Here is a 15694-nt window from a genome sequence, read left to right on the forward strand (position 1 = left end):
GTGAGGGAGTTTCGGTTGGAAGTGAGCACTCAATGTCAGCATTAGCGGTAGGTCGTTCCTCAGGAAATAACATCGCGTAATCGAGACTCGTCTAGGCCGTAGTTGCGCAGTCCAGGGCCAGTGTGCAGCAGAGTAGCCAGTGGCAAAGAAAAGGTGCAGGACATCGAGGCGGCACTCAGTGTTCACGATGACAATAGCGCGGTAATGACTCTGTGACTCGCATTAAAAATGAAACCTGGATCCTTATCCATGTCCTTATCTGAGCCGGCGTGACATGATACCACACCGCCTCCCGGTTTATATGATATACGATCAACTGCCTTTTCGTCGCAGGCCACGCACCCGGTACCGCGTAATTACCCTAAAAAATTCGACCGGTTCACCCAGTCTGCCCGCAGTCTTGGTGCCTCTCTGTCCTCCCCTCCTTCTAAGCCCCACTCACTGGTACCTACCTCTAACCGCTTTATACGCCGGCGGGTATAAATGACAAAATTGCTCCCCGTTGACATTGAAATATTAATGAGGTTTTTTAAATTCATCAACCCACTTGTATGTGTATAGTATTACCGAAAAAAGTTCCTCCGCCACCCTGCAGACGGACGGCTTCCACCGAAACTTGTAGAGTCGTACCTCCGAGCACGTGGGCATCTCCTTGTTACACGCCATATTCGACCATGATACACGTGAACGTGCCTCGTTCTGCCCGCGGGACGGCATCGCCTCTCATTACGTCACAACGACTCACGCCCGTCTCTCCACGTGCAGTTTATTATCTATTTATTATTATTGTCTTGTTGTTATTCAACGGAAGGGATTGACCGCAGGGTAATAAAATATACGATTATTCAAAAACCCTTCCGTCTTTGACGTCGGACCGTTCGAGAGGATCGCTCGCTTCCTTCCAGGTGCATACTCACTCGACGAACGAGCTGCTTAACCACCCCGATCAGATACCCGCGACCCGGGATCAGGCGTGAATAGGGAATAGCCAAACGACGTCTGGAATTACCGTTAAGATCTTCAAAAGCCCACACCGAGGAAATTCCGAGGGTCCGTCAGCTTCATGAGTCATCGTCGTGATCGGAGGATCCCTTCCGACTTCGCGTTACTTGGCACTATACGTTTTCAGGTGACAATTCGGCTATTCGTCCGGGACACAAAACCGGGTGTCCGGACACCCTGGACAAAATTCGAAGTCGAAAATCTAGGTCGACAAGGTCCGATGTCGTCATGAGTTTCACGTCCGAAACTTCGAGCAGAACGGAGCCGTGTTGAAGAGAGTTATACAGAAAGAAAGAAATGGACATAAGCATGAACCGGGAGGGCGCGTAACGAAGAACACAACAAACAATGGCTTTGTTTTCTACGCAAACGTGATACACCTGTAAAGGTAAAAATATATCTCCTCGTAGATCGACACGCGATCCGCGAGGTTTTTCCCTCTTATAATTCACCGCAGCGATCCGTGAGCGTGTAGCACACAACTACCCGCCTAAATGTACCTACGCCGGCATTACGCTGACTGGCAGACCCGTATTTCCCAGTTGTGAAAACAGACCGAGGAAAGAAAAAAAAAAAAAAAGGAAAAAAAAGAAAAGAGAAACTGTGGCAGTCATTCGGTGTTTCCTTTTCTTTTTTTTCGTGCGTAAATTTTTGAGATATCCTGTTGGTTTTTTTGTTTTTCGTTGTGATTATAACGGCCATGCGGATACGGCCGTGGATCGATGCACTGAGAAAAATTTCATTTGTTACAGTAACTAGAAAAATTCCGTAAAACAGGTATCGTTGAAAGAAACTGTTTGAATATTGTTGGAATTAGGAAAAACGAGGTACGCCTAACCATTTTGAGCTATTGCCGATCCTTTTTTGGTAATTGCAGCGCAAAATCAGTTGTTGAGGCTTACTCTACCTTTTTAGTTGAATAAGGCTTTAACGTCAATTTATCGTTCCACGAGCGTTAAATATTCGCAACATTTGCAAGAAAATATAGTAACAGTGATCGTAACGAGAGAGAATAGTAACGGATACTAGACTTTCCGGTAACAGCTAGAAAACTAATTTTCACTTCGTACCTAGAACTATATTCTTCGATTGTGGTAAAAAATGAAAATAGTCAAGGACTGGGCGGTAACCGAAACTAAAAATTTCTCTCAGTGTGTAAAATTCTCAAGGAAGCAAAAACCGCAATTGAATCCGCAACGGTTGACCCGTTGATCGAAGAAGCGAGAGGCGAGATAAGGGTGGCTCTATATCACTAGGTGTTTTGTACTCATTGTCGGTAAATTACCATCGCAGCGATGATGATTTACATAACGAGAGATCGGGGCTGATTGCGCCGCGCCGGGGCCTGAAGGCCCTGTTTTATGTCTAATCTTTATGCCCTCTTGATTCACTTATTTTGTAAAGCCGCTCTTGCGTGTGTGCGGTGCGTCGTACCTACGTTCACGCATACGTCGATCCGATCCAAGGAGCGGGGAACAAGGATCTCTAGTCGGTGTGTTGAGCAAGGGACGATGATACAGCTTGGCGATAATTCAGCCAACGGATGAAGCGAACGACCGGCCGACCGGCCGACCGCGGCGTGTCTCCTTAATCTTCGTTTAAATACCAAAAACTTTGGCGGTTTATAACACAGAAGGCGTACGGGGAGTAGCTTGATACGCGTCCATCTACCTGTTATACAAACTCGGCCGTGTGACACGCGAACGGACAAACGTCAGGCCACTTAATAAATATATAACAGTGGCTCGTTAGCCTGTCCCAAAGGCACGATAGTCGGCTATACACACACGTGACAAAATCGAGAAGGTAATAATTTAAAAGCACTTATGAAAACCGCCCGGTTGCTTTGCGATTTGACAGCAACTGCTTAACACGACGGCTCGGCTAATTTTGTAAATTATATTATATACAGTTTATATATTGGATGTATACGTATGTCAGACCGGCTGTTCAGAAAACTGTTTGTGCGCAAAGTTGAAAAATCTTCGGTTAACTTTGAAAAAAGAAGATCCTGAAGGTTTCAATGCTTTATCTTATCATTAAGGGGTATCCGTAATTTTTTTTTTTTTTTCTTTAAATTTTTCATAGACTGATTGCTAGGCTATATTTTTCTTTTTTTTTATCAACGCCATGTCGAATATTCCATAATGAAAAAAATAATAATGAAAAACTGAAAATATTGCGTAAAAAGTATTTTCAATCTCAGATTTATTTGTGTACCATTTGATTTTTTTGAATCGTTATAAAATTCGAAAAGATCAGAGTCTGAAAACAAATATAATCTTATTTTATAAGGAAAACAAAAATTGAATTGAAAATTGAAAGTTTGAGAATCTTATTTTTCTAAAGTTAACTTAAAATTTTTCAACTTTGAGAATAAACATTTTTTTTTTGAATGGCCAGTCTAATATATGTGAGCAAACTGAAATACTTAATCTTTATTTTCCATAAAATATCTAAAATAATGGCAATTAAAACTCTCCGAATGCCGTACTATGCATTTTTCCATAGCACAATAAGCTATGGGATCGTAGCTTGTGGAGGTATTTATCCTGACAATCTAATGTTGTAACAACGATTGTCAAATAGAATCTTAAATGGTATAAAGAAAAATCAATTCACGGTGCTCAAAATTCCCTTAAACCTGAAGCAACTCTTTGTTCTTGAATTTTTGAAATTTCATTATCATAAATTAAAAGATAAATTTTTAAACTCTGACAGTATACCCAAGCATAAGAGCATTCAGATTACAAGATTTAAGACTGTGAGTAGTAAGAATAGTTATATTAACAGGCAATTTGCTGGTTCAATGATTTACGTAATGATATTAAAATCATCAATAATGAAACGCGTGTTAAAAGTAAATTAAAGCGATAAATATTGTCATTAATTACACAATAAAAAGCTATAATCCTATAGATAAATGACAAATGAAACATCGTGCGCTGAATTTTACATATTTTTGGTAACTTATAAATATATTGAACTGTCATCAATGGATGTTGCACTAGTTCAAATTTGTTTGTACATTTCAATAATTATAGTTTCTCAGTTTATAGTCCAGTCCAACAAACACGTAATAACATTTACCTCTGTTGGAATTTACTGTATTTATACTTGTAAATTTAATACTGAAAACGAACAAACAAATGATGAATGAATGAACGAATGAATACCTACGTAAAATTCAAAGCAGATGTCGAGGGTTTGTTAATTCTTTCTGGAGCACGGGAAAAGGCGCTAAGAGATACGGTCACCGGATGTCGAGAAAGAATCACAAGTTTCAAGGTGCGCTGGTTACGCGGATGCGGTCTAACTCATTACGCGTGTCTAACCCGGCTAATTGGCGTCTACGAGTCAAAATTGTGCGAAAGCCTGGGACAAGGCAGCTGAAGGAGAGGCGAAGTGCGATCAAAAAATAGGAAAAGAAAGGCGGCAGAGAGGGTGGGGGGAGGAGGAGGGGACAACCGGGGAAGAAGAGGAGTTTCGGGGATAAATTCTGGCAAAACGACACTTCTCGACAAAGTCTTTTGTTTTTTACCCCGGGGCGGAAAGGGTCAGCCATGCCACCCTTGGCGCGTGGGGTTTTAGGGGGGGAGGGGGGACCGGGAAACGGGGGGCGGAGAGTGAAATTTTAGATTTTCTCGCAACAGGCACCCTTGCGAGCTGATCCCGGGGCGAGATGACGCCTCTCTGGCGCCTAGCTATGTGCCACTCGTAAAATCTATTCTTGACCGAAATATCTCGTTTCTGGGTCCAAGGACACGACTAATCTTCCCCCCTTGCCGATCCTGTTTCGTTAACTCGCCGACACGGGTGCGCAACAGTCCTGAACGCCTACGGATGCAAGTCGACTTCCAAAAATTTTTAAAACCAGGTTTTTTTTCCTCTTCCGCGTATTCTTTCGTTGCAACTTCTTTAAGGGGACCGTAGAGGTTCGAGATTTTGAAACTTTGCGGGACTTTGATTGTTTGTAACAATGGTAGAAATGGGAATCATTATGTTGTATGATGGCATGGTTCCGAGGTCAATGATATGGACGGTCCGACGTAATTATTTCAACGAGGTGAAATTGGGTTGTCCGACGATTTCAAACGAACAGATAATCCAATCCGGAGTCTCTTTGTTTGGATCTCTTTATTGGACCCCACTCTATAGATCCCCCCTTGAAATGTAATCCCTAAAAAATGTTGTCACGATTTTATGATGACAAATGTCCGGATTTCTTCTTAACGCTGCGTTTTTTCATCACCATTTTTGTATTTTTCGTCTGATTCTCAATTTTTCAGGAAGGATCGATAGACATGGGTTTAATAAAGAGATCCAGACAAAGAGACCAAACATTCAAAGCCGCGTAATTTAAGATAATTATCAAGAATTTGAGACAGTCATTTTTTGGTTCTTCGAAAACCAATCACTAAATTTACCATTTCTCGTCAAATTTTTGGATAAAATTACTCTTACTTCTGTGATTCTTTATGACAAACTTCAGAGTAAAAATAATTTTTCAAAAGAGTAAAAAAAAAAAAAAAATTGCCTTTCTGAGGAACTAGTGTGTTCAAACTGACAAAGCAGGATTTCTACTACAGAAAAATGAGAATTGAATACCGTAAGAATTATGTTTCAGAATTTAGTATCCTGCGGAAAGTATGAAACCAAGCAGAATAAACTAGTTCAAAAGAACATTACACTCTACTAGACTCTGAGTCCAAACATCTGTACCTTGGAAATTTATCGTCGGCTGAAATAAAGAACAAAGCATCGAAAACGTGTAGCAAAATCGATTTGATCTTTTCTGTCAAGGCGGCTGATTGATCGGAATTACCATTAATTTCAGAAGCTAAGATTGCCAGACTCTTCTAGGATTTTCCAACTCGGCGAGTGTAAATGTCCAGATAACTTTCGTCTCGTTATGATTTAAAAAAATGAAAAACGACAAAAATTTCAATTAATCGTTACGAATCTTTGAATCTGCGGGTTTTTTTTGCGGTTACTTGCGCGTCGTTTTTGAGGCGAGATCGAAATTCCGAATTTGAAAAGTTTCGAAAGCGCCAAAATTTTAATTTTTCGGTGGCGGAACTTAAAATAAAGAAATCAAACTTTGACGAAACATCAAAGTTTCGAATGATCTTAAAAGTTCAAAGTTGCGAGAGCGCGAAAATGAGAAAATTAAAAAATCTGAAACACCGAAATTCCGACTGAACGAACATTTTCAGTCCCGTGAATTTCTGGCTTAGTGAAATTTCACCACTTTGATGTTTCTTTGTTTTGGAATTTCGATATTTTTACGTTCGGAATCCCTTTAATTCCGATCTCGTGTTTTCTGATTTTTTACTCTCACTTGTTGAGTAAGCTACACCGAGTGAGTATATTTTAATTTACAGAATTTCACTCCGTCGAAACTTTAATTTTCGGAATTTTGTTCCGTTGCAACTTGAATTTTCGAAATCTTGCAACCGTCTTGAAACTTTGAGCCTCGGTCTTTCCGACCATTCGAAACTTGGTCCTTTCCAAAACGCTTTCATTTTCTTTACCTCAAGTTTCGCCATCAATTAATTCGGAATCAAGCTCTTTAACGGAACTTTTCAAATACGCAACTTGAACACCGCCCCGTCGTTTTTTCCAGTACCTACAGATATCCTTCCGAGCCAGCAGGAATACGGCAGGATCACCGTCTAGTGCCCCGGGGGTTGACAGGTGAAGATGAATAGAAAGAGCGTATTTAGTCGATTCGTTAGGGGGGAGTATTCGGTAGTTCGTTACCGGGGGGCCATTAGCGGGCGTAACGCCTATCGTAGGAGCGACGAAGGACTAAGTAAACCTCGCTAACAAGGAGGCGGACCATCGGGGCAGAGAGAGATGATCTACGGAGGCTCGTTCCTATTATATTCCATACACCGGATCCGGGGTATCGGAGTTGCGCGCAGGAGCGAACGCCCCCGAATATTAACACCCTGATTTATGCGTGTAATTATCTTTTCTTGCTTTTCTTAGCTGCCGCCGAGTTTCTCGATCATCGTTGCGTGTACGATCGCGTGGAATTACGGAAGGCAAACCTTGCGGCGCCCGCGGCAGCGATCTTCGACGAGCCGCACAGTCCTTTCGACAAATTAACCTCGTCCTTTGATTTATGCCCTCGGAACTTATCCTTACGATTCAAGTCTTTACCGGACAATCCGGCATCAGGGAAATCGATTCATTCAATTTGGTAATTACGTTCTTATTCTCCGATCATTTTTATGACTCCTATCCTCGAGGCTGAGTCGGGAGGAGGTATAAACGAAGGATTTTTAGAACGGCGAGTACTTGGCAAATTTGAATAATAATGGATAAAGCACAAGTTTCACAGTGCCGCGATTTTGTAGATTTCGAAAAAAAAATGTGATTCGTTGTTTTTCAAATTGCGATTCAAATTTTATCGACAGTGCAACGGCGGTTTTACCGTTGTTATGAAAAAACTGCTACAGCTGTGCAGAAGTCGAAAAACGAATCGAATCAGATGAAGTTCCAAATCGATAAACTGAACTGCTAATTACTTCTCTCTAGTCTGTTTTGGCAATTACACCTGCACGTGAAAACTGGTAAAAATTTCACACGCTTGTACGGCTGAAGTTAGTTTCACTTACAAAATAAAGATCGAATGAAATGAAATTTTTTTCTTCGATGCAGTGACGAATAATTGAAAGAACGCATGTATTCTTATCGTTATCTCTCAAGTATATCGCAACCGACGTTTAAGACCCGTGACTTTTAAACCAGGGTGATAAATAAGAAAAGCGATGAAACGCGGCGTTAAGTCATCTTGTTATTTGGTACGGTAGTTGGTTTGTTGAAATAAAGTTTATAGATCGATAGCCATGGTGGGCGGTCCGGCACTCCTTAAATCAGCCGGTGGCTTGTTTGAAAAACGAAACTCTTTTATGTTTGACTATTTCTCTCCGCGTTAGTAAAGTCTTATCCTCTCGCTTTATCACTCTCTTTCTCTTTTCGTATTGTTTATTTGTTTGTTTAGACCAAGTAATTAGAATCCGATACAAATGGTTATTATTTATCGGGGCAGGGAGAGACGCGGAGAAACTCTCCTGATTGCCTCGCGCGTTATTAAAACCTCGAAGGTAGCGGCACAGCAGCGATGCGACCAGATAAAACACACGCTTATAATATTCTCGCGGGCATTTCGAAACCCCGATACATCATCGCGCAGAGTATTTTTCTCCTCTCGAAACTTATCTTACAATTAACCCCAGCTTATTGTAGATTCAACAACGAGCCAACGGAGAGTTCCCGTACCGTAAAGTAAGAATAAAAAAAGAAAAAAAAAAAAATTTATGATTACGTACAATTAACGCTGTTCAAATAAGATTTCGCAGGATTATAATTGTAACAATGAGATTAAAAAATCATTTTCCAATTTCGGATATAAATAAACGAACAAATTCGTTCGACGGTTAAAATCGGTACAAATGATTTAAATTTTTCGTCAAATCGATCGTAGGTATTTATTTATTCTTCATCGTTCAATCGTCGAATAAGGAATGAATTGTTGGTAGCCATAAAAGCTGGAGGTTTTTTTAAAACGGAGATTATTTGCCTGGCTTACGGGGGTCCCACAAATACCAGCCAAATCGGCGATGGTGTAACGATCGGAATCGATGAATATGCAACGTTTTAAATGATGAAATTGCCTGATACATATACATATTACTATATGTATATATTAGAGCTACTGTACATACCTACAGTTCTACACCTATATATATATATATATATATATATACACGTATAGACATGTTGGCCGATAATTAAATTAACGCCGCTGTTGATCGGGGACCTTTACTCCGGCGCGTATATACCGGGGTCTGCTGGTGTGAATAAATAATTTTCAGCAAGCCTGCTGCTGCTACGGTAGCAGTGTTCAAACTTCTTCAAATTTCAATGTATTTTTATAACCTGGGAAGTATTAGATGTATTCGATGTTGAAAGTAGGATTCGACGAATTTCCACCACGGAATTTGTAATATTGACGAAAGATCTGACCCGACGGCAAATGTTAACGAAACAGCCGAAAACAAATATTCCTTAAACCACCGATAAGGACGATTGATTTTCTCTGCCATGTTGAGAAATGAATTAGATATAAATAAGCTCTCTTGCTTTTCTATAATTTTTCAGCTTACATCTGTACATGAAAGATCTAAGGATTTTGAGAAAACTGCTTACCTAGACAAAATTATTCAATTTTAGCTTCAGATACGGCGGAAAAATTTGCAGAATTATAATTCTACTGCATTCAGATCTACGAGAAGAAGAAAAGAACACTAAGTGAATGCACGATTATCAAAAAATTGTCTTTCATTCGTTTTTTCTCTGCTTCGAACTACCGAAGATTTCCTGATAACTCTAAACAAGAGAATTGAAATATTGGATTTAATTCTCTTCAAGCTTCAGGCTATCAGGCTGGCCACAAATTTTTGAGAAAAATAATTCCATGACATTTTCAGGTTTTCCAGAACCCAAAACCCACTTTTCCCTGACAATTTCCCAGTTCCAGTTAGTTACTAAAATCTAAATCATTCGCCTTATCAACTCTGTATTCGTTTAAAATTCAAGTCGAATTGACAAAAAATATAACGTGCAAATAAGAAAGTAAATTTGTCACATCAAAAAATATTTTTCAATTCCTATGTTGGAAAATTGATATTTTCAGTTTTGCTCAGGACTGAAATAAAAATTTCCTGATATTTCCAGGTTTTTCAGGTTTTCCAGATGCTTGGCCACCGTGACACGTACATATGCGTGTATACGCATGTATGTATATATATGTGTATATATACATATCGGGGATTGTGTAATAAAAATGGCACCGACGCAGATATATGCTTATCGTTGCATGTAATCCAGAAAACACGTTTGGGCTCGGCCAATTTATCCCTGGAGGCCTTGTGCAGCCGAGTAAAGCCGAGAGAGCTGGAAGGGGTGGCTTGTACGTTGGAATGAATTTACCCGGTGTACCAACCCTGCCTGGCCCTGCAGTGTACGGAACCGAGTATATATCCGGAGCCGCAGTGGCTGCTCCATACCCTGTTTTAGGCGTCTATAGGAGTGCGATATTCGAACGGATCCATCCGGGCGAGCGGATAGGATGACCGGACAACCCCGTCAGTCCGTCGCCACCGCCGCCAACCGCCAACTCACTCAATTCTACCCCCAACAACACGAATCCGAGAGAATACCGTGCCGCGTTTCCGACACACCTAGTTATATAATTCACCCACCACCTACCGTTGCTCGTTACAAAATATGCTGATGAATTCGCGCTGCGATGGCTCGGATCGACGACTGATGTCGAACGGTTCCTGTGGCCGCTAGGGTCGTTCGCCGAAGTAATAAATAATTTTTATTTCACTCCTGATTTATCGTAAAACTGTTGTTTGCGATGAAAAATAAATCCCCTGCAAATTTGAACTAGATCGGATAAGATTTAGAAGGTTTGCTATCGAGTTTTCGTATTTACATTGACAATAACATGTAGAAAAATGCTTGACTCAACTCACCGTCAATTTTGCGTGAAAATATAGACGAAAATGACAAATATGAAGAGACTGTTTTTGTAGGCAACAATATGTAGAATATTTTCTTCCGTTTAGCATATTTTGAAAATTATTGTAACTTGTTGTAAAATTCTCTATATTTTCACGCAAAATCGACGGTGAGTCAAGGTAAGTATTTTTTTTACGCGTTATTTCAAAGTAAAACCGAAAACTCGAAAGTGGGACCTCTAAATCTTATCCGATCGGGCTGAAATTTGTGGGGGTTTGTTCTTCACCGTAAGCAACAGTTTCATGAGAAAGCAGCACTGAAAAAGAAATTTTTTTTTTTCTGGGTTTATTACCCCAATGATGACTTGAGTGTTAGAACGAGAGAATGAAAGAATGGAAGAACGGGGCTAAGTCCAAGAGGACAAGAGCCAGATGTAAGTCTGTAGACATGGAACGGATTGTATCGTGGATGAGAGGAAAATGAAGATTGTTTATAAATATCAAAAAGTATGCGATGGCAAGTTCTTTCCCTGTAACACCACCACAGTTCTGAATTCGGAAATTTTCCACCAAGTAACGGTAGAATTGGGAAATGTGTTCCAGAAACTCTTTTTCCCATTTCTTGAGCAACGATTTAAACTTTTCGGAGTTTTCATCGTTCGTACCTAATAACGGTCAATCCGAATTCTTTCTTCATCTTTCGGAATTTCGATCCGCATCAAAAAGTAGCAAATCTGTTGTGTCTGAATTGATTTTAAACGTACGTCAAGGTTTTCGGAGAGCGTAAGAAATCGGGAAAGCTATTTTAACCCTTTGAGTAATCGTGGTATGCTCAGCGTCTCACCTCAAAAATTTCCATATCCCAGCCTTATGACAATTTATTTACAACTTTAAATGACCTTTATAACTTCGCATGGCAGTTAAAATATGTAAAAATCTAATTTTCGGCTGGAATATACAAATTTTCATATTTTTTTCGATTTTACATTCGGCGTATTGTATCCGCCATCTTTGATTTAAAAATGATCAAAGTCGTGATCAGCGACCCTAAAAACTCTCGAATAACGAAATTCAGGTCAAAATATCGAGTGACTGAAAGGGTTGAATACAATCGATGGTCATGTTGGAAAGCAAAACGCTTTTACGACACAATTGGCAACGGGTTTTCGAAACGAGAGATTTCTTCATTGTGCGTATAATTTGAGCGTTAAATTACAACCGATTTCAGGAGAGTTATTAAAAGGTTAATCGACTCACCCTGAGCCTGGCGAGACGTGGTTCTTCGGCAGCAAGTTTGGCGAGTGTCTGGTAATCGCCCTGAGCAGCACGTACGAGCCATTCCCTTGACTTTCCATCCAATTGCTGTGGGTCGAATAAATTTTACGTTAATTCATGCGTGTCACAAATATCCACTCATCATACGTGGCGCAATAACGAACTTTAACAACGGACCAATTAAGAAAAATTAATTAAACACACCCCTGGTGATATTCGCCAGTTCGTTTCAATTCAATTCAATCCAATTACCATGTGTTTACGGTATCTACGTGTATAGGAATGAAAAACTTCGTTTCTTTCGTGCTTGGTGTATTCAATTCTAATTAGTACATGTATATGTATGTAGGACGCGTTTCGTTCACAGTAGCGTTGTTCTATCGGCCAACAACAAATTACACCTATTATTAGACCTAATAAGTAGGTTGAAAGAAAGTCGAATGTATATTTTGACGAATTTAAACGCGGAATCGTTCGTCCCATCTTATATTCTTCAATTACTATCTGCTATTATACGATTTCTCGAGGAGGTTGGGTTAAGCGTTATAAACTTTTTTCTCTCGGCTGACAAAAATTGATTGGAATTGATTTTAAACTATACCACTGCAGCAAGGTTACGTCCAGAAAAAAAAACACCGATTATTTACTCAAACATCGGCAATTTTCATTGTTTGTTATTTAATAAAAATTTGTATGCAATATACAATATTGAATAGTAAAGGAGAAATATCAAAATAATCAATCTAATCATTCTACTCCGCGCAAAACTTTTTTCTTAACCCCAAAAAGGTACATCATGTCAATCCATTTGACATATGTGATAAATTGCACCTTTAACAAAAATACTGAAACGAATGTATGCGTAGTTTTTCTAAATGTCCATTGAAATGCGGTTTACTATTGTAATTGGATTGTTTGTATCAATAGTGACGGAATATAATTATATCATAAGGAATAAACTTACCGAAGCAACGGAGGCCCTGTCATCTTCGTCGGTTCCCTGGGGAGAAGAAGAGAAAAAAGGATATTATAAAAAATTCTCCAGAAGCATCGAGTTGTTCGAAGTCTAGTTATACTAGTTGTACCATATCTGCATGTACGGTGTATTACCTGTAAGCTCTTCATTTATAGGCGTTATAACGAACAGACTTTACGGTTTGTCCGAGATAGTCAATTCCTCTCCCTTCCTCCCACCCTTTCTCTCTGGTCATCACGAGCCAGCCAGTGGCATTAAAACTTTCTTTACAAGTCACATGAACGCAGTCATACAGAGAATGGGTATGAAATGGTAGCGTTTGACCGGCAGAGCGTCGTAACGTCTTCGTGAAGGATATGGCAAAGGAGTTCCACCATACGCTGCTGGCTGGCCGAGCAAGATCCAAAGCCGAGAGGAACGGACGGAGTAAAGGGGGCGAGGGATCGACGTAAAACAGCGGGATACCGCGTAGCACAATCGTGCTCGACCATCAGATTGATATATGGATCCAATAATTGATTCTCCGAGGCGAGGGCGCGAGGTTAAGCAAACTTACGCAACCTTGCTCGATCACCACTGTTATACGCACACGTCTACAACAACGACCAAACTATGCGTGTAGTGTCTAAACTGTGCTGTAAGATGCAGAGAGAGAGAAGAGGATGAGGATTGAAAAATCGGTTCAGTCTAATCGTCTGCAAAAGATGCGACGAGCAACGATTTCTTGTCACGACTGTGTTTTTTCGTCGAAAAATCCTTGACAAGTTGTCTACGAGTAGACTTTGCGGGAAAAGGTGAACGTGTGCAGATTTTAGGATCCCTGAAACTCAGTTCTAATCCACTCATCACGAGCAATTCAAGGAAGTCACTTCAAAGGAAGAACGGATAGGCAGATAAGTGTACGGTAAAACGACTCGGTTGTCTTAATTGGGCTCCAAGTTGATGGATGGGACTGATGAATCTTTCACGGTGAATAGCATAATTTCGTGGATTCGGTTGAAATGACCGAATGTTTAGTGGAATGAACACTACATAATTGAAAGTGAAAGTTTGGACTCAGTGAAGATGGTAATTTTACCACCATCATTGGGTTCAATATGCTTGCGTTATGACTCGATGCCGTTGGACGCGGAAGAGTCACTTCGTATCAGGTTAAGGAATCGCTTTTTACTTCCTGCTTTTAACGATGAACTCACCCTGTTCGAGAGAGACGGTGGGGGTTACGGAAGGGGGGGGGGGGGGGGGGGGGTGAGAGGACGGCGGCATAATGATAGATATGCACCGTGCTCATAGTCGCAGCGATAACTTGAAGACAAAAATATGCATATGCTTGGGGTGGACGCACGTGTGTAACCTGTAAGAATCTTCCTACAGCGGGTGCACAGGTGTGTTGCGATGAGAGCAGCAATGGCGTCCGGTGTAGCAGTCGTTAATTAATGTTTGTACTCAAGAGAATAGAGATAAGATAAGAGAAGGACGAGTCTTTCATTCTTCCTCTTGCCCCCCTCACAAACCCTTCCGTACCTCCTTGACGTCTCCGTGAATCAGACCCGAGGACTGCCACGTTGAACGGCACCGTACGATCAGCTACGGCGTTACGAGATGCGTTCGCAGATTTTTTAGAGTTAGTTTAATTAAAAGCATACACACCACAGGTATAAAGGATGAGGAGAATGGAGAGGGTGGTTGTATGGAATGAAACGCGAATACGAAGATCTTCGCTCGTTCCGCTTCATCCGCGATGGACTTCATAAGCGAGAAGAGGTGCTCGTTGCATCGTTGGGGATTGAAAGACGCGTCGTACGATCCGGAAAAAAAAACAAAAAACCGTCAAAAGTTCTTCGCTCCGGGTTACGTCGGTGTACAGAGTCTGAGTCGGCTACGTGAATGATCCGGTAGGGTGGGGAAGTAGGGCCCGCGGAGTGAGGCCCCGAGGTCCCAGGAACGCTAAACGACTACTCATTCCTGTTAAACTGTTTGTATTTTCACTCGTCACGGCTTCAAACGCTCGGGTTCTCAATTTCGACCCGGAAGATGACGGAATCCAGCTTCGACGATCAAGGTACACTGGTTCTATCCAACTTCGTTACCGTCATGTCTTTTGTAGCAACGACATCCGATCTGCGATTTGTGCAAAATAGCACCCCACATCCCGTTACCTCAACTTCTACGTTACTCGATGCATCGAAGCAGTTCACTTACGATGAATAAAATCATCCACGACTGTCACGATTTGTATATTAGTGTTCCGAAGACTATGCTTCGGTTTGCACTTTCCAATGACTTAGTAACCCAACCTCGATTTTGTCCTCACATAACCTGCCAATTGATACCACGTGGCGCCACCAGCGTCAGTTTTCATCGACGTGCAAACGGAGGTGGCGCCATCTCGATATGCGTTCCTTGTTGCTCGATTAGATCGTTTAACAATCGATACACGATGTAGATCGCGCAGTGCTACGAAATGGCTGGAACCAGCTGCGACCGAAGCGATGTTTTGGATCAATTTTGAACGACTTCAATCATCCTGACGTGGTTCAGGTGGTTGGTACTAAATTGAGGACCACTGACCCCCCGTGGCGCGTTCCCAGCTATGGGTGTGCGACGCCTAGCACCACTTACACACACAATCCCACATCCGATGTTTCGTGGTGTATCGGTACGTACGCGTGTTGGAGGTACGGAGACAGGGAGAGAGAGAGAGAAGGGACCGGGGAAGAAGGGAGAGAGAGAGACAGGGGGGTCGGACGCAGGTCTATCCTACATCAGTGATTCGACATTCGTATTTTTCAATAAGCAGTTGTTATTGCCTGCCCCAGCAAAGATCGAGCCGGAGATAGAGTCTGGGCTCTTGGCACACGGACGACGAAGGTAGGTCGGTAGGTATACCTCCAACCGTTCG

The 15694-nt window shown here is 41.3% G+C and overlaps 1 protein-coding gene across 5 annotated transcripts in view; it reads right to left on the bottom strand.

The window, feature by feature from the left end:
- LOC124176520 (ankyrin repeat domain-containing protein SOWAHB) overlaps positions 1-15694 on the bottom strand; it is a 143070-nt gene that overhangs the window by 93216 nt on the left and 34160 nt on the right. For all 5 annotated transcript variants that reach the window (XR_006869401.1, XR_006869400.1, XM_046557920.1 and 2 more), the window contains 2 exons: positions 12781-12816; positions 11799-11903 (listed from right to left, as the gene is read on the bottom strand). Coding sequence is in view for 3 of the 5 variants with exons in the window: in XM_046557920.1 (XP_046413876.1) it covers positions 11799-11903; positions 12781-12816 (141 nt within the window). In the remaining 2 variants the exon portion in view is untranslated. The remainder of the gene's footprint in view (positions 1-11798; positions 11904-12780; positions 12817-15694) is intronic.

The sequence above is a fragment of the Neodiprion fabricii genome, chromosome 2 (assembly GCF_021155785.1).
Source record: "Neodiprion fabricii isolate iyNeoFabr1 chromosome 2, iyNeoFabr1.1, whole genome shotgun sequence".
Lineage (NCBI taxonomy): Eukaryota > Metazoa > Arthropoda > Insecta > Hymenoptera > Diprionidae > Neodiprion > Neodiprion fabricii.